Source organism: Clinocottus analis, unplaced genomic scaffold (genome assembly GCF_023055335.1).
Source record: "Clinocottus analis isolate CAN_PGR_092001 unplaced genomic scaffold, fCliAna1.0.p SCAF_1, whole genome shotgun sequence".
In the NCBI taxonomy this organism is placed as follows: Eukaryota; Metazoa; Chordata; class Actinopteri; order Perciformes; family Cottidae; genus Clinocottus; species Clinocottus analis.
In genome coordinates this window covers 21,087,522-21,108,816 of record NW_027175820.1, presented here as the reverse complement: position 1 = coordinate 21,108,816, position 21,295 = coordinate 21,087,522, and the positions used below count along the sequence as shown (strand labels likewise).

Here is a 21,295-nt window from a genome sequence, read left to right as displayed (position 1 = left end):
AACTAAATAGAATTTAATAATATTAAATGAACAATCAAAACAACAAATATGTAAACAAACAAATCAACAAACAGTGAAGCGGTGTTATTGTTGGGTGATTGACTTGGCCAGACGTATGTTATGTATTAACTTTGGATGTCAAAACTTAACCTAAACTCAATCTAATATCACAGACTCGCTGCTCGAGTACATCTGATCCAACAGCGCCATCTCCAGACGGTCCGCGGGCCGGCGCCTCTCACCACCGGGACACACAACCACCCTATCCGCCGCTGCGCAGGCCGGACTACCGATTGTCCCCCCCCCTCCCCTCCGAATAACAGCGAGGAAGGCCACCAAGATGTCCGACATGGAGGACGATTTCATGTGCGACGATGAAGAAGATTACGACCTGGTATCTGTAACTGAATTTATTTACTTTGTGCTTTATATATTCAAACTGTTTGTGTCCGCTTTGCGCGAGCTGAAGATACGGTAGGGCGGGCTAGCTGATGTTAGCTGTTTAGCTAGTTAGCTTTTTGGCTAACATACCAGGCTGACAGCGTATGCCTTACGTTAGCTTCCTCTCCGGCTAATGATGGTTGGTTTTAGCCACTGGCCTTAAGCAGTTGGCTCATGCTAACACACATTAGCTGTTCTGGATGGCTAACTTGTGGGCACATGCGTTCAGCTGCCTTTTTTTGGGCTTCAATTGCAGGCGTGGAAAGCTAACCACATCGCTAGATAGTTCGCGGCTCTAAATGACCGGTGTATTCAGGGGCGATCCGTCCCCCCCTCATTCGCGTTAGCTAGCTAAACATTTCAGCTGTATTTTGTTAGAGCTGGGTGTTACGATTTGAACTTTGACATGATTATGTGCTTACATTTAGGAATACTCAGAGGACAGTAACTCAGAACCAAACGTGGACCTGGAGAACCAGTACTACAACTCTAAAGCCCTGAAGGAGGATGATCCCAAAGCAGCGCTCAGCAGTTTCCAGAAGGTGGAGTTGTTCTCCAATAAAAGCAGTCTTTTCTTTCGTTTAGTTAAAAAGCACATGCTTTACTGACTGGTTGTATCATGTGTTCAGGTATTGGAACTAGAAGGAGAAAAAGGAGAATGGGGATTCAAAGCATTGAAACAGATGATCAAAATCAACTTCAAGCTGGTATGCTCCACAAGATGTGCCATAGTTTGTTTACACCTTTCCCACTGGACATGAGTTCTTGAGAAGTTGTTTTCTTTATGTCTTAACCCTGTAGACAAACTTCCCAGAGATGATGAACCGGTACAAACAGCTCCTTACATACATCAGAAGTGCTGTCACCAGGAACTACTCAGAGAAGTCCATCAACTCTATTCTGGACTATATCTCTACCTCCAAACAGGTAGGGATTGACGATATGAGAAATACAAATGGCACTATGAATGTTTTAAATCTGTCCTCTTGAAATTAATTTCTTGTGTTGGTAGATGGACTTACTACAGGAGTTCTACGAAACCACTTTGGAGGCATTGAAGGATGCAAAAAATGACAGACTGTGGTTTAAAACTAACACAAAGGTATACACAGGCTCTTCACTCTTCCAAGCAGTCTTAAAACATAATTTGAGTAAAACAGGTGTTCAAAATTCAAACGTTTTAACTTTTCTCTCCTGCAGTTGGGGAAGCTTTACTTGGAGAGAGAAGAGTATGGGAAACTGCAAAAGATCCTGAGGCAACTTCACCAGTCATGTCAGGTAGTAAGCAAACATCTTTATTCCTTTTCGGTCTGTATGTGCAATACTGTGTTTTGAGGTTTACCTTGCAGATGTCATAGTCATTGTGGACTTGTTGATTGCTTGGTCATTTAAACCAATATACAGTAATAAGTAAAGAGTATCGCTATGCATATTGCCAAAGTATTTTTTATCAGGTGTGAGTTTCTATCTCTATATATGTAGATTTGATCACGTTATTGATCCAGGAAGTGGTTGTTCTTTATTTCTTTCAACTCCAGACGGATGATGGAGAAGATGACCTGAAGAAAGGCACACAGCTGTTGGAGATTTATGCTCTGGAGATCCAGATGTACACAGCACAAAAAAACAACAAAAAATTGAAAGCGCTGTATGAGCAGTCACTTCACATAAAATCTGCCATTCCTCACCCGCTCATTATGGGTGTTATCAGAGGTATTATTGGTGCACATATCTCCTTTTATTCATAACGCAGTTTTGTGTTAAGTGTGACTGCTACTATAAGTACTGACATCACTGTCTGCTGAATAACCTGTGTTTGTTTGCTCCTGACCAGAGTGTGGTGGGAAGATGCATTTGAGAGAGGGTGAGTTTGAGAAAGCTCACACAGACTTCTTTGAGGCCTTTAAAAACTATGACGAGTCTGGCAGCCCAAGAAGGACGACATGCCTGAAGTACTTGGTCCTTGCCAACATGCTAATGAAGTCGGGAATAAACCCTTTCGACTCACAAGAGGTATGAAAGTAATTTTACTGTACTTTTAATAACTTTGCAGACTCTGTATGTACGAATATGTAACATGTGAGACACAGACTTGTGGTTGCCACATACATTTGTGAAAGTTGCTGTTATATTTTTATATAAAGCACAGACATAAGTTTTCGAATTAGAATAATTAGCTGACATTAGTTTTTTGTGCGTAATCAAGTGACATTTACTTCTTTTTTTTTTAAGTTTTAGTGCCAGGCGTAACTTTTCATGTTTTTTTTCCACAGGCCAAACCATACAAAAATGACCCGGAAATCCTAGCAATGACCAATTTAGTCAGGTAAACATACATTAATGCATTTTTTTAATCTTTTGACAAATGTCTTGCTGTATAGAATTGGCAATTATTTCTACCTGTTATAACATTTTACTCACCAATTTAATTCAGAGCTTTGTACAATCTGGATGGCCGCAGCTTCACTAAGCTTTTGGTCAGTATTTATGCGTGTCCCAGTTACATACTAATGGTTGCAGTTTGATGCGTAAATTTTTTTATGGTTCCTAGATCCTTTGCATTATATAATTTTATTACAAAATAGTACATAAACAACAATAATGACCATATTTATGGTCAGTTACCGGTCGATTACGATGTATGTCTTCTCTGAGACGTTTAGTAGTCTTCTGCTTATTTGTCTTTTGCTTCCTTGTCTGTTCTCTTTTGTCCTCATGTTACGATAAATACATGGCACTGTTCCGAATTGGCTCAGTTTCCATGCGTATATTCAATATTTTGATAGCATGAACAAGAAACTAAAAAAGCCCCCCCCAGAACTGTAATAAGAATAGTGTTTGCAAAAATATCTAATATTTTGAAATGTTTTTGACAGCTATCAGGATGAGTTTTCTTGTGGGTCACGGAAACACATTGTACGAGGTCTAACAACACTGAGTGTTTTTTCTTTTTCAGTGCCTACCAGAACAATGACATCACTGAATTTGAGAAAATCTTGAAAACAAATCACAGTAACATAATGGACGACCCCTTCATTAGAGAGCACATAGAAGGTGAGCGGTGAACGTGACTGTAGTCCTTTAGTGTGATAAATGTGTTGGAGTAACATTGAGATACCATGATCATCAATTCTGTGTTTCAGAGCTCCTGCGTAACATTAGAACTCAAGTACTTATCAAACTCATCAAACCGTACACGAGAATACACATCCCTTTCATTTCTAAGGTAAGTCCATGTGATCCAAACATCCTGTCCAGTGACTTTCTCTGTTGTCTTTCCTCTTTGAAAGTTAGACAAGCATTTGCGCTGAGGGCCATGTGACTTTGTATGACTTATTTTCCTTTGTTTTGCGTTCTATTAAAAGCCAGTTAATCATATTGATGAGAAAATAATAATTGGAAGAAAGCACATAGATAATGTTGTTTTGCATAAGCGAGTGTTTTAAATTAACTAACAAAGGGAGGCAGCATCAATGTGAGTAAGTAATTCACTCACGGCATGGACTCGTCTCTCAGTACCATGACAGTCCATACTCATGTTTGTACATGGACGGTATTTGTTAATCCTTTTTCAACAAATTTTCAATGTGTTAATGTACTCAGTACTTCACATACTTGTTCATGGTCGGCTCTCTCCACAGGGCTTTTGCAACACATCTAGCACAACATTTACAACAGAATCTGCATTTTGTTGGATCTTCAATGTTGAAGCGTACTAGTGGACATACTTCTTTACAGATGTGAGGTTAAGACTTGTCTTTGTCCCTTGTGTTTCAGGAGCTGAACATTGATGTGTGTGATGTGGAAAGTTTGCTGGTGCAGTGCATCTTGGATAAGTAAGTTTCTCCCCCATGTGCTTGCTAAGAAATTTTTAAAAAAAAGCTCCCTTCCTTTAAATTGTCGCAGTTCCTCATTCATTGCATTCTTTGTCTTTCAAGAGTCAGGTGGCATGAGTCAACAGTTTAATAACATGTTGTACGAGATGTATTGTTACGCTGTAAGATTGATTTGCTTTGTACAGCCACACATAAACATTGTATTGTTATCGCAGGGAAATGTCTAATAACTTTTACATTGTTATTATTTTTTATTGCCATGTATGTGGCTTAAATGCTTACTTTATTCATGTCTCTTTTTCAGCACAATCCATGGCCGAATTGACCAAGTCAACCAGCTACTAGAATTGGACTACCAGAAGAGAGGAGGGGCTCGCTACACAGCTTTAGACAAATGGACAAATCAGCTGAACTCTCTCAACCAAGCCATTGTTAGCAAGCTGACATGATGGCATGTAAAAACAAGAGACAAGGAAAATGGCATGTATGAATACATCCATAACATATGCTACTGTGCTTCTTCAAGTAAATTCTGAGACAAGATACACAGCACAGGATTTGAGAACGCCACCAACTTAAAGAAGACTCCAGGAACCCCAAGAACGTGTTCAAAGTGTTGTTTTGTCGTGATGAGGAAATCACTGGCACTTTTTTCTGTTGTTTTTTTTATGTTCCTGATTGGCAGATTCTTCCATGTGCAACACACAAATGCTTCAGTTGTTAATAAAAAATAAAAAATAAAAAAAAGTCCAAAATGTGTATGAAAACTTGTACACAATATTTTAATGTATAATGTTGCCTGTTGGTAATAAACTGATTTCTCTCGGCACTGAAAGGATTCAGTTGACTTCGAATAGCAACAGTTTTAACTCTGACTGGTGAGGAGTGGAATAAAACTGTTTTTCACTGTCACAATTGAGATATAAAGAAATCTTTCTTTCACTTCCATTTGAATTCTTCTTTGAAGACATCTTCCGTGCACTCGTGACACACTGCGTTTCCCAGCCAGTGAAACGCGTTCTGAGCCTCGACGCTTTCCGTTCCAGGTGACTCCCATTTCCACACTCAGCAGCGACCCCGAGCCTCGAGCTAGTCTGGATCGCGCAGCCAGCTGACGCAGCAACAGTCGCCGCTGTCTGTGGGGGTGTAGTTAGCGGTTTAGTAGAAACTGGGTGTGAGTCCCTCTTAAGCCTTTACTGATTATTATTATTATTATTCACAATGAAGAGAATAAAAAGGCACACATCCTGACGTCCACATCTTGGTCAATGACTGTCTCTCGCGGTGTCGGTGACTGACATGGACGCTAGTGACAATAAGGTAACGTGTCAGTTTAATTCAACATTTATATGGTGTTTTGTTTAGACGGGATGGCTTTGAATCTTTAGCCTGTCGAAAAAGATAAACGGTTATTTAATGCTGCCGAGGCCCAATATCGCACTTTTTTGTCAACGTTATTAAACACAACTGTTCCGTTCATGTAATTATAAAAAAAACAGTGATAAGTGGTCTCTTAAATAACCGTTTTGCGTCATTGACGTACAGATAAATGGGTTTCACGGCTGTCGTTTTCGCACAGTTGTCCCTTTTGGCTAGCATGCTAACGTTAAAACAACCAACGGTAACTGCGGCTCATTCAGAAAAACGACGTGCGCAGCTCGTCTTCTGTCGCAGCTCGCGTGTCTTTTGGTGATTTTACTAAAAATACCTATTCACATTTATTTCCATGGCTACAATTTTACGCGATAAGCTTGGGAAAACGGTGTTGAGAGTTAGCTTGGTCAGCTAGTTAGCCATAAAGCTAAATATATTCTGTCATTTGACGATGCATTTTAAAGCAGAGCGACAGATGACGTTACAGCTGGCAGTATTTTTTTTTGTGTGGGGAAGATAGCTGTAGCTTATTGTTTTGGTCCTAATTTCTGGACAGGTAGTTAACGTGACGTAAAGGTTTCGGTAGTGTGTGCAGGAGAGCTTTGTTGTTGTCGTGAGAGTCAGACGGGTTTCGTGGGTCTTCGTCAGAGGAAGATCTGGTTCTTCTGCATGCGTGACATTCTTCTGACACCGTTTGCAATGCGGACGATTCAGTTTGGTTGGGTTTTGTGTCCCGAGGCGTAATGTCGATGCTTTCAGATTAACCGGATCATGTTTGGTGCTATTATTTATTATGGTTGACATCAGAGGTAAAATGTGTCGAATTATTTTGTAATCTAAAAGTGTTGTGATATTCGTTATAAATGTGAACCCCCTCTCTTAAAAAAAAGAAAAGAAAAAAAGTCCTTTTGCGTTTGCTCTCCTTTCGGCGCAGCCCATCCGGCTTTCAATAGAGAAACAGACGTTGCCTGTTTAGTGTTTGAGCGCAACTTGTGTAGGAATAAGTGCTCACACAAACAGAGGCTTGTGAGATCAGTAGCCCCCCACCACTAGTCTAATCACTCCGAGATCTGTCATCCCCAACCAATGCACATCTGGGTCTGACCTCACTGCCTTTTCCACAATCGCAGCCATTCTCACTCACCCTCTTCCTAACACTGGATACTTCAAAAGACACACATGGCTGATTCAAGAGATGGATCCTCTGACCAGCTCTGTTTACTGTCACAATTTTTTTCCTTTTCTTATATGGTTTGAATTTTCTGCTAGCGTTCCGAATTCAAGATTCAACATTAGTGCACATGAGGCCTCCATGCTGTGGCTCGCTGTATAATTAGCTTATCCTGTCAAACTTAATCCTATAACAACACCCTATCGGCTATACTCTACCACCGTACAGGTTCAGACCAACTACTCTAGTCCCAAACCCCTTGCATCCATGTCAGCCTGGGCACGGAGGCTGCTGCTACCTGGATGTTTGGAGAAATATTTCACGATAACTGTAGTTTGATGGTCTTTAGTGAACTAGTAGTACAGGTCCCCTTCGCCATGGATCGGAAGGGTTCTATGGATAAACTAAGGAAAAGTGAGAGAACCACCCACGGACAGTAGCAGTGGGAGACAATAGCTGTCTGTGTGACATCCACTGGCCACACTGACAACTCTATTCATGCATCCCGACCGCTGTTTCAGAGAAGTGAGGGGGAGCCTTTGTACTCTAAACCCTGTCACCTCTCCTCATCCTTTGCAAAATAGCAGATTATTTTAATGGAACCTCTTGCACAGAGCTGCCACCTCGGGTCAGACCAATGGCACCACCTTGTCAAAAAGGAGCACGATGTGTGAAAGATGTTCCATGACAACTGGAAAACGACAGCTAGAAAATAACAAAACTGCCCTTTTTTGTCCTCTCCTGACATTGTTATATTTTTAAATGGGTACATTTCATTAATTCCAAATTATAGTTGTATGGCATTCTAGCGATACCTCTTTAAAATGTTGATAGATCACTGTAAACTAAATATTTTTTATAGTTTTGTCAGTGTGTGTGTGTTACTAATTTTCTATTAAAAATGTACACACATGACTTAAGGATAACTTAGTTGTAATACAATGTGCAACACATTGCCCTGTTTTTACATGTAGTATAGGACTGCACATTAAACAATGAACAGTTTTTGCTTGTGATTTATTTAGAAGATATGTATGCCTGCTTGTTAGCTGGTGTCATCACAAGCATAGCATATCCATTTGATGCTGTGTCTCTAGTTTTCATGTTTAAAGTGTTTCAGTCCCATAATAACAATGATGATAATTAATCCTTTATTAGTCCAGCAGTGGGGAAATGTATTGTCTGCATTATATCCCATTCTTAGTAATTAAGGAACATGGGCAGCCTCGTGAAGCGCCCAGGGACTAATCCCCGACGTCTAATCTTTGGCCTTTCTGTGGTCTTTTATACAATTTCCAAGCACAACAATCTAACTGTTGGCCTTGTGGCTGGGTCATAAACCCATAAAACCAGACCGACTAGAAGAAGACGTCAGCGAGTTGTACATTATTGTGCCTTTGGTTGCTGTAAATATGTCAATTTATTTCAAACCAAATTGTTCAATGGATAGATTTCCATTGCCTTTTGATTGTATGTATTATCTTGTGGTAAATTGGACACAGAAAATGGCATTCTCTCGTTCTGCCAAAGCTGTAAATGTAACACAGAAGTTAAATTATGGCCTTAGTTTGTCATAAATGATCTACAGGTGGTGTCTCGTAACTTTGGTGAGTGTGGTGTTTGTACCTTGGTGCCGTTAAGGCTTTGAGTGACTTGAATATGGTATTTCAGGCCTCAAACTCCAGCTTTTAATGTGCATCTACTACTACCTACTTACTATCAACTTCTTTTTTGGCTTTAAAGTACACCAACTCGCCTCGTTGTCGGCCATTGTTTATATTATTCACCTCAGTTGGATGTAGCTACATATGTGTGAGTCATATGAGATTATTGACGAACATAGCTTGAGGCCTCTTTTGACGTGTTGTGTGCTTTGCTTAGAGCCTCTAGCAGTTGTAGGTTATTTCATCTTTAAACTAAAAACGAAACTCATACCTTGTTTATTGATTGTAGTAGACACACAAGATGGTAAACTAACAAGAACAGTATGATGAAATCAGTGCTCAGCTGTGAACAAACAAAGGAGAGGTTGATCAAAAGATTGCCTACAGCTCTTTCAGTCTGTCAAGACAATCAGTAATCAACTCAAGTTTAAACTTAAAAATGCCTGTGCATAGATCTTCTACAATTGTGGTTTTTATAATTTTTGGGAAAGTTGACATTTGAGAGGGCTCACTAAACTTCCCCAAACTATAAAGCACATTTCTGAAAGAATGGAGGTGCAGTTATGACTATGCTGAGAATGCGGTGATCGATTGAGCAACTTTATTTGAGGAACAGATCTATGCTCTTTGTCGTGGACCTTCTTCTTTTTAAAATGAACCACGTCGTCATTCATTTCATTCAGACAGTGACGGCTGTTCATTTGTCTTTTGCGCAGGATGTGAAGCTTTCAGCTGAAGTGGAACCGTTCATCCCACAGAAGAAAGGTCTTGAAGGATCGATAGTCAGCATGAGTCTTTCTGGAGATGCAGGTGGAGGGGCAGCTGGCGGAGGTCTAGGAGGAGGCAGTGGAGGGGTGGAAACCACTCCCATACCCAGCTACCTCATCACCTGCTACCCTTTTGTCCAGGAGAACCAACCCAACAGGTACGGGCTCTTTCTTAGTGGGGGAAGATTTTGGAATTGGAAAAACTCTTTTCAGTCTTATTTAACGGTGCACGAATGGTTCCAGTGGTTCTGGTTCATGTCAGGATTTTAATGGTGCTGTCCACTTTGGCAGAAATATTGCCATTCTTTGTGGTATTGGAGGGAGTCTGATGTCCCTATTCTGAACCGCCCAAGAAACAATAAGCTCTCTTCTGGACCTTTTTTCTTTTTTTCTTTTTTTTTTTACAACTTATTCAATGAACTATTTATTTTATTATTAATAAGAAAACACTTTGTCCATAATCAGATCCTCATTGTATTGAATTATGGCCATTAGATTGTGCAGTCGTTTAAGACTGCTTAATTATCAATGGAAACTTCCCAGAGTTAGAGTTTACTTGGAACCACAATCTGTGTTTCCAGTGGCTCCTTCTTTGTCCCGAGTGATCTGCTGTATCCTTGCACACATCCGTTCCTCTGTTTCCTTCCCCCCCTATTTGAATGTGAGGAAATGCCCGCTGTAGTAAGCTGGCTGTGAAAATGTCATCTGGATCCTTATCAACATTTCTGCGTACCATGTTTACACTCCTTAACAAACTAATCATCATGCACATCACTGCAGCTTCACAGATGTTAACGAGGGGAGCGTCAGTCCTTTCTTGCGAAGGGGGCTTTAACTGTTTTTTGTGGAACTCACTTTAATGGGTCTCCCCCAACACTGTTGCATGTTTTGAGAAGTACAACAAAGTGATACATATTTGAAAAAAGGGAAATAAAAACTTTTATACATGTGAATAGATATGTAAAGACATTTTAACCTGCATCACACCCTTTCTTTTATAATTTCATATAACAGTTTGTTAGGTGTCCTGTGTTATTTTGTTTAATATCCATTGGGGGAGGAGTGACATTCAGTTGATGATATGTTAGGACATTTTGGATTAGATTTGGACATCTCCTCAATCCCCACATGTCATAAACTGTGAAACTGCAGTCATCAACCATGGGAAAAAAATCTCTAAAATAGCCAAAGTAATTTAACATGTTCCTCTGCTCCTTCACAGACAACATCCTATGTATAATGGAGGGGAGCTGCGCTGGCAGCAGCCTAACCCCAGCCCCGGTGGTTCATACCTGGCCTACCCCATCTTGTCTTCACCCCAGCCTCCCGTCTCCAATGACTACACTTACTACCAGATTATGCCTGCTCCATGCCCTCCGGTGATGGGCTTCTACCAGCCCTTCCCTGGCTCCTATGCCGGTCCTGTGCAAACTGGAGTTGTCAACCCTGTCTCGGCAGACGTCGGTGAAAGACCACTGCCTCTGGGGCCAACGTATGGGATGGCCAGTCAGAGGGGGAGAGGCATGGTGCGACCTAATGTTGTCCCAAAGGTACAGACGCTCAACAGCCTTATTGTGACGCTGTCACATTGACGTCACATTGTATTTGTGTCTGTCCTCATCCTTAATCTATTTAGTGAGCACACCCTGCCTATTTTTCTTTCTCCTTCAGCAACAGTTGGGTGTGTGCCAACCTCTAAGGGGTCGTCGGCCTCCAACCAGGAGTGTAGCGGTGCAGAAGGAGGTGTGCACTTTGGGGCCCGATGGTAGGACCAAGATGGTCATGCTGGTGGACGCGGCACAGCAGACCGGTAAGAATACTGCGCCAATAATCAAAGCTATAACTGTGTCTTACCATGCTGGGTGTATCCAGAGGTTTTTTATAATAATTTTAAAAAAGTCAAACTAAAACTCACCTTAGTAAAGATTAGAAGCCTTTTAGTTATAGCAGTGTATGACCATTGTCATAAACTGTGGCTTAAAAGAGCAGACCAGAGGAAGAATCTTCTCACAGGTACAGTGCACACTGAGGAAAGGGTTTCTGTATGTCAGGGAAACAATGATGGGATTAAATAAAGAGTATAGATACAATAGTTGATTTTGTTACAAAGGCTCCATCCCTTCCCTGGACAACAAATAAGCAGTAGTTTCACAACAACTGAAGGCGATGTTATCGACATATTTTCTTCAAACATTCCAGACTTTGTTAACATTGTGTGCCTTTCTTGTGAAACTAAATCTTTCCTGTCAGAGAGAAAGCGGGACACAATGTCAGTAAATCTGCTGGCTGGTTGTACAGGTTGAGGTTGATGATGCTTGTCTCTTAACTTCTGAAAGAACTGGACTGGAATGTAGAGTTTCCAGTCGGAAAGGTTTACACGTGTGCAGCTCATGATGTCAGCAGTGAGGTCTCCATTCCTGAGAAAGTTAATGAGCCGGTGTCAACATTTTGGCAAATCAAATGTTGTATTTCTCATAAATAACATCCTACTCAGTAAACTCCGTCCAAGTTTGTGGTTAATAAGTCTTCGCTGATTAATTAATTCTCAGATTTCCCTGGTGAAGTGTCAGGGAGATGCGCTGCAGAGCAGGCTAGTCCCCTGCTGTGGAAGAACAGGACAAAGAGAAGACGGGCGTCCCATCCAGCCGAAAACTACAACGAGCAGGGCGCCAGTGAGGCCGATATAGACAGTGACAGCGGCTACTGTAGCCCCAAACACAACCAGGCCGCAGGGGTAGCGCAAAGAACTGCAGAAAATACAGCAACACCCACAGTAAGTTGGCTACTTAGCAGCCCAACGGACTGACACTGAACTATAGCATTTGTTTTTACTCATCATCTGATAAAAAATATGACTGATAATTGATTCGTGTTTGGGGCTGTCGTTGAGGTTTTCAATGTATTGTAAACATGTGAAGTGTAAAATAAAGTCTGTTATGCAGACAGAAAGCTAGGAAGTCGGTAGTTGAATGATCTTAAGTTCAATTTTTTTCTTAAATAAAATCTGTTAGGTTGTGTCCGAGCTGAGTACCGCTTTTATGATAACGTAATCTCAAATTGTGTAACGGCAATCAATGCACTGAACAAATACCAATGGAAGAGGTGTAATTTAGTCCTGCAACGCCTGCAACACATTTAACATACACTCGATATCTCAACATGTCTTTTCTTTCCTACCCTCTCCACATTGTATGTGTTGTACAGGGAGTCGAGGCTGGCGTAATGACAGGTAAGCTTGATGCAACATGCTGTGAACGTCCTCACATCACACACTTTACTAGTCATATTTCTGATGCAGCCTGTGTATAATATATTACAAAGGAATTTAGATTTTTCTTTTACCTTCTATTCACTAGCAGGTACCTGGGTAAATGTAGCCTCTCAAGCTACCCCGAAGTCCTGGGGGGACAGGAACGGCCAGTTTCACAGAGCGGACCAGAGGAAGAATCCTGAACAGAGAAACTTCTCACAGGTACAGTGGATCTCTCTGAGGAACAGCTATACTATTTGATCATGAGAATCGGTAAAATGCAGTTGCTTTTGGCATAAAAGCTCTGTTCTGTATATCGCTTCTAAGCTTCATAGAAAGTGATCAGAAAAGCTCAGGTGTGAGACAGCTGGTAGCAACATTTTCTTATTCTAATTTTGGCTTGATGTGTAATATTGTCAATCCTAATTGGTTGAAATAAGGGAGGCTGATTCATGTAATTATCTTATAACACCCTGACTTAACGAGGAAATACTTAAAATATGTAGAGTTCAAATTATATGAATCCTTAACTATGAGGGAAAACGTCATGAGCAAGAAAAATATTACCAACAACAGTGATGCAGAGGCACTTGTATTAGTTTGAATGTTAAGATATTAAGCAAGCAATCTCCATATTTAAGTCTGTTAACAAAATATTCTGCCATTTTTGCATTAAGTATCACGTTAATAGGATACTCGATTACCAAAATAGTTATTGATAAGCTCTACTTAAGTACAGAGAGGATACCGTGATTGGATACCAGTGGGTACCCTGTTTGACTTCTGTGTTCTCCGTTCGTCTCTGCCTTTCAGGATTTCCACAGCGGCTATCCAGGACGTGTGCCGCTCAGCCAGTCAGAACAAAGGCTGCAGCCAGCAGCGGCCACTGGTACTGAGGTCTCCCCAGAGCCACTCTACTTTGAGGTGAAAGAGGGTTTCCTGTGAATTTCACTGTGATGAATTATCAGCGCAGCACTGTCACCATCACACACATGATAGATCTGTTTCAGGCAGTTGTACAAAAATGTGAGAAAAATAAAATGTTATCCATGTTTGTCAGGATGAAGATGAATTCCCAGATCTGGCGACAGGAGGGGCCGCCCAACGCAGCAACAAAGCAGACTCGACTTCAGCCCAGACACACGCGCAACCTAAACTTCCCAAAAACCTGGTAGGGGAAATTGCTTTTCTGATTACAGCCGTCTATGAGGGCTATGATGTGCTCACTGTTTGCAGGACTTACTCATTTCTAGGGTTGTGTAGATTGGGTCGGGTCAGCCGGTGCATCACTAAAATGTACAGACTGTCCGAATGAACACCATTGCAATTGTGAAAGCACAATTTGTTGACTGTTCCACCGCGGAAAATGTTACCGCATCAAAACATCAGTTCCGCTTTTTTATTTTTTCTACGGTCACACGCACTTTCAGAACTACTGCTGTAAACAAACAGCACATAGCTCAGGAGCAGTTTTGCTTTAAACAGGAAGACGCTTGCAAGCAGCATTAGCTGCGTTACTTATCTTGTGTTGACTGCTCCTCCTGGTAGCTTTACTCTCAGTGTTTTAAGTTAGTAGCAAGGTGTGTAATGTAACCATCACGCAGCATTGTACACAGTGGTACGGACATGTTGTGGACCCTTGACAATTTGGTTTGGAAACATTGCAAACCTGCAGGAGAGGCACGCGTTGCAACAACTCGCACACAGACTGAAGCAGGGGCCATTATTTTATTGTCTTGTAATCAGTTTTTTCCGTATCAATATTACAGTTAACATAATGTTTAATTATGACACCACTTTAAAATGTCAACCTGAAACGAATCCGGGATTTTATCATATCGGAAACACATTTAAATAAAATAAATCATAAACGGAACACTTTGGAATTTTTCTGGCGGATCTGTGTTTGTGTATCTATACAGGCGAACGTCTGACTCTTGTATCGGTTCATCTTTTTACCCCTACTAAATACTTTATGTGTCTCCACGCTTCACAGCTGGATAACCTGCCAGAAAACTCCCCTATCAACATTGTGCAGACACCCATCCCTATTACCACCTCTGTTCCTAAGAGGGCCAAGAGCCAGAGGAAGAAGGCGCTGGCTGCTGCTTTGGCCACTGCCCAGGAGTACTCTGAAATCAGCATGGAACAGAAGAAATTACAGGTATGAACATGCACTATGTCAACAGTCCATGTAGGATTGGTTCAGATTGAGAGGTTTAAATGTCCTGACTTGTTTCATCAGTTCTTGACCTCACCACTGTCCAGCTTATGGTCGAGACATTCTGATCATCAGTTGCATTGGTGTGACCTTCTCCTGCCTTTTTCTTTCTGCGCCCGGCAGGAGGCATTCACCAAAGCAGCGGGGAAGAAGAGCAAAACCTCCGTGGAGCTGGATCTGGGAGATATGCTGGCAGCTTTGGAGAAGCACCAGCAGGCTATGAAGGCCAGACAACTCAACAATACGAAGCCACTGTCGTTTACAGGTATTCATTCACTCAGTCAGACATCAACAAGTAATATAAGAACATAAACAAGCATATTTTTACAACAGCCTTGCAGGAAATGATAATATTGGGTTCAAGTATGTACTATTGCTGAGCCAAGTGTTTTTTAGATGCCCCATTGTGTAATTTTGCTGTGGTTTTGGCTAATGCCGCAGATATTCTGTACTTTTTGTTTCTTTTTGCAAATGTTCGCATGAAAACATATTTCAGAATATAGCGCTCGTCAGACTCACAAAATGCATGCTCCTACTTTTCATTTGACTTCCATGTACACATACTCCCATTCTGCTTGTATACTAACGTTGTTGTCCTCCTCTCCAGTTGGAACAACTACTCCATTCCACGGTTCGGGCTTGGTCAGCCTGCCGTCCATGTTGAAGGGTCATCAGCAGCCATACTCGGTCCCACACAATTCCTTGGATTCCACGGCACCCCGTATCAAGAGAGGGAAGGAGAGGGAGATCCCCAAAGTGAAGCGGCCCACAGCCCTGAAGAAGGTTAATAATTTAAGAATGAGTTCATCATTTAGGAGTGGTGACAGAAAGATTGGTAAAAAGGAATGAAGATCTTTTTGATCCTGCAAATCTTTTTACTGCCTTTTTTTATTTTTTATTTTTTAAAACATTTTGTTTTGTGTATTGATAGATCATCTTGAAGGAACGTGAAGGGAAGAAAGGGAAGACGAGTGTAGAACAGGAGTCTACAGGCCAGGAGGAGCATGGGGACGAGAGTTTACATTTTACTGATGATCTTGCACGAGAGCCTGCCTCCCAAGAAGGTGAGGGTCAAAGTGAAAACTTTTCAAATGTGTTCTCATTTTTTATTAAATTCATGATGCATCTTTTTTAAAGTTGTTATTTGTGATCTTTGTACCACAGACAATGGTCTGAGTATGCCCAGCGATGCATCCCTTTCCCCGGCCAGTCAGAACTCTCCGTACAGCATCACCCCGGTGTCCCAGGGTTCCCCTGCCAGCTCCGGCATCGGGAGTCCCATGGCCTCAAACGCTATCACGAAGATCCACAGCCGGCGTTTCAGAGAGTAAGGAGACATACTTTAACTGTACGGAGCGAGAAACCGAATATTGAACAGGGCCGACCTTCTGTAGGAATCCCTTGCATTGAAACGTCTGAAAAATGCACAAAAATTGGAGAGCAAAGCAAATGCTTCTCCCACTCAGAGACCAGAGCCTTGGCTGTGAGAAGCGTACTCTGAAAGTTATCGGGTGTTTTTAAGGGCGGAACTGTACAATAATGAATTGTAGAGTATGGCACAGATGCCGAGCACATTGTCCCTTCTTAGCGAAGATGTATGCCAGTGGTCACAAACACAGCTTTGTCCCTCTGTGTCCTCTGCTGTAGGCTTATTGTCCCAGCCCACCCTTCTCAAACAGATTTAGCATTTAAAGCTTCCAAAAGGCTTCTGTAGCCAAGCTCCTCCCCTCATCTCTGACTGCCAGGACGCTTCCTCCTCAGGCCACACTACGTCGATCTTCCGATTTAGATGTTTCACCAAACCATAAAGCTCCTGGGAGTATGCATGCTGTTTTGTGGCTCTGGTCAGATAGCAATGAAGTATGATGGTGTAAACATAACCGACACTTTGAGTCATTCTAAGAAGAGCAACGACGAGAAAAAAGCACATCAGGCGTCAACATTTATTTATTATATACTGCTTATGGATATTTTCTTTATATCATGAAATGTAAGAGACTAGGAGAAGATGCCGTCACAGTTTCCTGAATCCCAAGTTAACACCATCAAATTGCTGGTTTTGTTGGACCAACACTCTAAAACCATATCTGTTCAGTTAACTGTTATTAGATGAAGAGAAGCAGTGTTTCATCACAATTTTGAGGCTGCTGCAACTCAAGATGTTCTCTTACTTTGCTCTAAATATTATTTACTGATTTAATAAACAAATTATTTAACTCCAAATCAACATGTTGCAGCATTATTTGTGCTCGTTCCCATTAACGGTGATCATCATTGTTAGCTTGGTAGCCACCCAAAAGTCACATCTGTAACCTCTATTTCTTCCTGGTTTCTTGTTCCTTTCCGCAGGTACTGCAACCAAGTGCTGAGTAAGGAGATCGACGAGAGCGTGACCATGCTGTTACAGGAGCTGGTTCGCTTCCAGGAGCGGGTCTACCAGAAGGATCCGACCAAGGCCAAATCCAAACGCCGCCTGGTCATGGGTCTCCGAGAGGTCACCAAGCACATGAAGTTGAATAAGATTAAGTGTGTCATCATATCTCCTAACTGTGAGAAGATCCAGGCCAAAGGTAAATACCCCGCTGTATCCAGGCAGCATTTAAGCCCCAATTTCCATATTACCAATATTTTTGTTCATTTTTCTCAAATTTGATACATTTGAGTCACTTGTTTTTTTACTGTGTTGCAGGTGGTTTGGATGAAGCTCTATACAATGTAATTGCCATGGCGCGGGATCAGGAGATCCCGTTTGTGTTTGCTTTGGGCAGAAAAGCTCTTGGACGCTGCGTCAACAAACTAGTGCCTGTCAGTGTGGTTGGCATTTTCAACTATTCTGGAGCGGAGGTAAGTCATCGTCATCCACTAACACCCTTTGACTGTAGGTCAGTCGTGATCAGTATATAGCAGTATAAGCACAGGACAATCTCTGAGCATTTCTTTAGTTTTTGCCTCTCACTAACTTGATTAAACCTCTTTCAGAGTCTCTTCAACCGCCTGGTGTCTCTGACAGAAGAGGCCAGGAAGGCCTACAAGGACATGGTGTCAGCTCTGGAGCAGGAGCAGGCCGAGGAGGCTCAGAAAAATGACAAGAAGGTCCCACACCACATGGGGCACTCCCGTAACCACTCTGCTGCTTCCGCCATCTCCTTTTGCTCCATCTTCTCTGAGCCGATCTCAGAGGTCAATGAAAAGGAGTATGGTAAGTTCCCTATTTTCTGTCAGTTATTTAGTCTGTAATCAGTGGTGGAGGATAAGTTCAGAACCTTTACTGAAGTAAAAGGCCCAGTTATGGAGCATAACAACTCTATTAATTCCTTCAGAGACCAACTGGAGGAGTATGGTGGAGACTTCAGATGCCCTGGAGCCTGTAGAGGCTGAGCCGAGTCGCCCTGCACCTTCCGCAGCCACCCAAAAAGACGGTGAGACGCCGCCAGCCGCCACAGCCAGTGCCGCCGCGCCTGGCTCCACGGCTCCCCAGCCAGCCAGGGCAGCGCCACCGACGCTGACACAGGGTACCGGGGAGAGAGACGAGGTCCGGGTGGACGACCGGCTGGAGCTGGCCTCTCAGCAGAGCACAGAGACGGGCTCACTGGATGGGAGCTGCAGGGGCCCGCTGAACTCCTCCATCACCTCCACCACTTCCACCTTGGTCCCCGGGATGCTGGAAGAGGCGGAGGAGGAGGAAGAGGAGGAGGAGGACTACACTCCTGAGCCCATTTCACTGGAGGTGCCTACCCTCAGCAGCCGCATTGAATCCTGGGTGTCAAAGACCCTGGAAAACCTGCAGCTGGGAAAGAGCCAGGAGAGTACAGAAGAGGAGGAAGAGGAAGATGATGACGATGAGGAGGACGAGGAGGAGGAAGAGGAGGAGAAGAGAGTCCAGAGTGAGGAGGAGGACCTTGATTCAGCGGATATCACAGATCCGAGGACTGAAGGCAAAGAGCAAGTGGAGGCAAAGAAGGTCACAGGTTGATGTCTGCTCCTCTCTCTTCTGTTCTCACATACACTCATTCCCTCTGTTGCTCTCACATCCTTCTTCACAGCAACCAGCAGCTTCTCTCCTTTGTCTCCAACCCCTGACACCAGACATAATCTCAGGTATCCAACCAACTGACCAACTCTCACACACATTACAGAGAAACTGACCAACTTACCAACACACAGCGCCGCAGACCAAACAACAGCTAACACAGGCTGAGGGGCAGTCGTCGACACCAACGCTCATCTTGTCATTTTAAAAAGGATGCCCTCACTCCTTCGGCCCATAACCTGCTACACTTGAATTCAGAGGGAAGTGCGTGACTTCCCTCCTCCGAGGCTGAACTCGTTTAGAGTCGGGGACATTTTCTGGGAGCAAGTGCTTAAAATGGTGCACTGCTGTCTGTAGCTCACAGAGAAGGAAGGTTGGAACCTTCCAGCTCCCATCTTACTTCGTACAGAGCTCAGCAGGTTTACAGCTCTGCAAGTATTTGTGTGTTTGTGTGTGTGTGTGTGTTTTTGTGCGCGTGTGTGTGTGTGTGTGTGTGTGTGTGTGTGTGTGTTTTCACAGGCGCATTTCCATTTTATTTTTGCTGTGTTCTTTAGCTTTATCCTTGTAAATACTGTTTGTTTTTTCCGTGCTCCATGCGGGAATGAGAGACATGCATTTCCTGGTTCTTTCTTGGTTGATATTTAGCTTCTTTTTTTTTCACAGAGCATTACAGTGTCAGGGGGTTCTGTCGTTCTACCAAAACCACTCCCACCCGTCGGTCTTCAGTGTGTGTTACTTTAATGTTTAAATAATAAGTGTTACATCCTGTGTTCAGATGATTCAGACGACTTTAACTTCTAAGAAGCAAAACAAGCTTTGTGTATATAACCATGTCTATGTGGTTCTACTAGCGTATATATTGGTTTGTCATATTGATTCTGCCTAGTGTGAAACTATTTTGGTTGTTTTCCTCCGACTGGAATTGTCTTGAGTTCCCAGATGTCTGTCCTTCAGAAGAAGAAGAAGAAGAAAAAAATGTTCCTGTTGATGCCTCTGGGGGTGTTTTGATCTCTGATGGGGAGGTCGGGCTCAAGCGGTCTCCTCGGTAATGACCTAACAACATCTTCAGAAACCCGTAACATTGAGATCTGAGATGTTTTGTAAAATAAGGAGTTCGCCTCAGAGCATAGTTGTGTAATTATGAAATAATCATGGTACTGGAAAGTCATTGTTTTACCACTCTTAACTCCATTTCCTTTAAAAATTGCAACTTAAATCTAATTAACCAATGGGACAAACAGGTGTTTACTAGGATTAATTCAGTTTAACAATACCCAGGTTGACCAAAAGTATCAGATGATGCTCAATCCTTTTAGAGCTCTTCTAGATTTTACAGGTTTTCCTTTGGGATCAGCCTGAAGTCCAGCTGAGAAGCTCCCTCATCGGGGCAGAGTCGCCTTTTGGAAGTAGTCACACAGTCGTGCACAAACCTTTGTAAATACATGTGTACAAAAGAGATTTTGATTTGTCATCGTATTAATACAATCATCCTGTTCTTAAAGCCATTTGATATGTTTTAACAGTTTGAATCCAATTTGAAAATGGTGTTCGATAGTGAGATTTCAGCCAGTCGACGAGGATGCGGGCTGTTTAAATGCAGTATGCCGGGCTGTATGCAATGTGAAGCCTTGAGATACGAGACGACAGGGTCCTAAGTATCATACTTTGGGATCCTGAAAGTATTTCTAGTTTGGTAACAAATGTGTGCAGGCTTTTGGTTGCTAAGACTTCCATCAAAGTGTTTGGAGTAAGTTAAGTTAATCGACAGCAAGTGTGTTTCTTTGCACTATGTAAATACAGTACTGGTAAAGGTCTTGTAACTACTGTGAACAAAAAAAAAAACAGAACGGTTCAATGAAGTACTTTTTTCAGCGTGTTCCTCGTCTTTATATGGATATTTAAGACCGTCTCCTTCAGACTGTACATCACTAGCAGAATTGTTATAGGCTGTTTCTCATAATCCTGTTATTGCTCTTAACCTATATGAACTGATGATTAACATCATTAAAATGTTGTTTAAGTAAAGCGTTTGACTTGTCTTCTATCCACTGTTTCAGCAGCACATAATTAGATTGTAGCCAATTCAAAATATTCTCTGTTATGTCTTCATGTGAGCAGTCAATGCTTTCCTTTGTTGCATACAATAGTACATTTAATTAATTTTGGTTTTGGACTCTTAGTTGGAGAAAACCAGCTATTCCAAGAAAATGCAAAATGCATTTTTTAAATAGTTTTGCAATATTCCATCTAAAAAAATAATGCTTCATTTCATCAAGTCCTTAGATAATTGATTATTACAATAATGAGCCTGTATTGGCCTGGACTGCAGTTTCACTAAACCACCACTAGGAAGGGACAAACCTCTGCCGTACACTGTTTCATGCACCCAGACTTGCAGGCTTCTCTTTACGTCGTCACATCCAGCTTATTTACATACAGTGTGCAGTTGACTAATTAGCTGTAATTAAATTATTCATTTTGTGGAAAAATCCTGAATTCAGAAATAGTTTTCTCTTCTATTCCAGGCGGAAGTCTTGACGT

At 42.1% G+C, this 21,295-nt stretch overlaps 2 protein-coding genes across 7 annotated transcripts; both read left to right on the top strand.

Moving 5' to 3' along the window:
- The first annotated feature begins 286 nt into the window (after positions 1-286).
- Positions 287-5,106, top strand: cops2 (COP9 signalosome subunit 2). 4 transcript variants are annotated; one of them, XM_068570918.1, is made up of 13 exons: positions 287-394; positions 870-983; positions 1,071-1,148; positions 1,243-1,368; positions 1,454-1,543; positions 1,642-1,719; positions 1,980-2,154; positions 2,276-2,454; positions 2,715-2,767; positions 3,398-3,495; positions 3,585-3,667; positions 4,219-4,277; positions 4,582-5,106. In XM_068570918.1, exons 1-13 carry the CDS (start codon positions 341-343, stop codon positions 4,724-4,726), a joined length of 1,332 nt encoding a protein of 443 aa, XP_068427019.1. In that variant the 5' UTR covers positions 287-340; the 3' UTR covers positions 4,727-5,106. The 4 variants fall into 4 exon arrangements, with proteins under 4 accessions (XP_068427019.1, XP_068427011.1, XP_068426972.1 ...); XM_068570910.1 differs by having other exon boundaries at positions 1,642-1,722; XM_068570871.1 differs by having other exon boundaries at positions 288-400.
- Positions 5,107-5,371: 265 nt separating this feature from the next.
- Positions 5,372-20,601, top strand: secisbp2l (SECIS binding protein 2-like). 3 transcript variants are annotated; one of them, XM_068570475.1, is made up of 18 exons: positions 5,372-5,597; positions 9,203-9,411; positions 10,476-10,803; positions 10,925-11,063; positions 11,818-12,026; positions 12,458-12,482; positions 12,610-12,725; positions 13,317-13,427; positions 13,564-13,674; positions 14,500-14,667; positions 14,848-14,989; positions 15,332-15,507; positions 15,656-15,788; positions 15,862-16,051; positions 17,074-17,294; positions 17,414-17,568; positions 17,704-17,923; positions 18,045-20,601. In XM_068570475.1, exons 1-18 carry the CDS (start codon positions 5,577-5,579, stop codon positions 18,695-18,697), a joined length of 3,327 nt encoding a protein of 1,108 aa, XP_068426576.1. In that variant the 5' UTR covers positions 5,372-5,576; the 3' UTR covers positions 18,698-20,601. The 3 variants fall into 3 exon arrangements, with proteins under 3 accessions (XP_068426576.1, XP_068426493.1, XP_068426656.1); XM_068570392.1 differs by having other exon boundaries at positions 11,803-12,026; XM_068570555.1 differs by having other exon boundaries at positions 5,374-5,597; positions 11,803-12,026; positions 15,889-16,051.
- The last annotated feature ends 694 nt before the right edge of the window (positions 20,602-21,295 follow it).

Coding starts and splice junctions, on each gene's coding strand:
- secisbp2l (XM_068570392.1), top strand. CDS start 5,577: ATGGACGCTAGTGACAATAAG. Junction 13,675..14,499: donor CTAAACTTCCCAAAAACCTG/GTAGGGGAAATT, acceptor CACGCTTCACAG/CTGGATAACCTGCCAGAAAA. Junction 17,569..17,703: donor TCAACTATTCTGGAGCGGAG/GTAAGTCATCGT, acceptor AACCTCTTTCAG/AGTCTCTTCAACCGCCTGGT.
- cops2 (XM_068570806.1), top strand. CDS start 341: ATGTCCGACATGGAGGACGATTTCATGTGCGACGATGAAGAAGATTAC. Junction 1,149..1,242: donor TCAAAATCAACTTCAAGCTG/GTATGCTCCACA, acceptor TTAACCCTGTAG/ACAAACTTCCCAGAGATGAT. Junction 2,155..2,275: donor CATTATGGGTGTTATCAGAG/GTATTATTGGTG, acceptor GCTCCTGACCAG/AGTGTGGTGGGAAGATGCAT.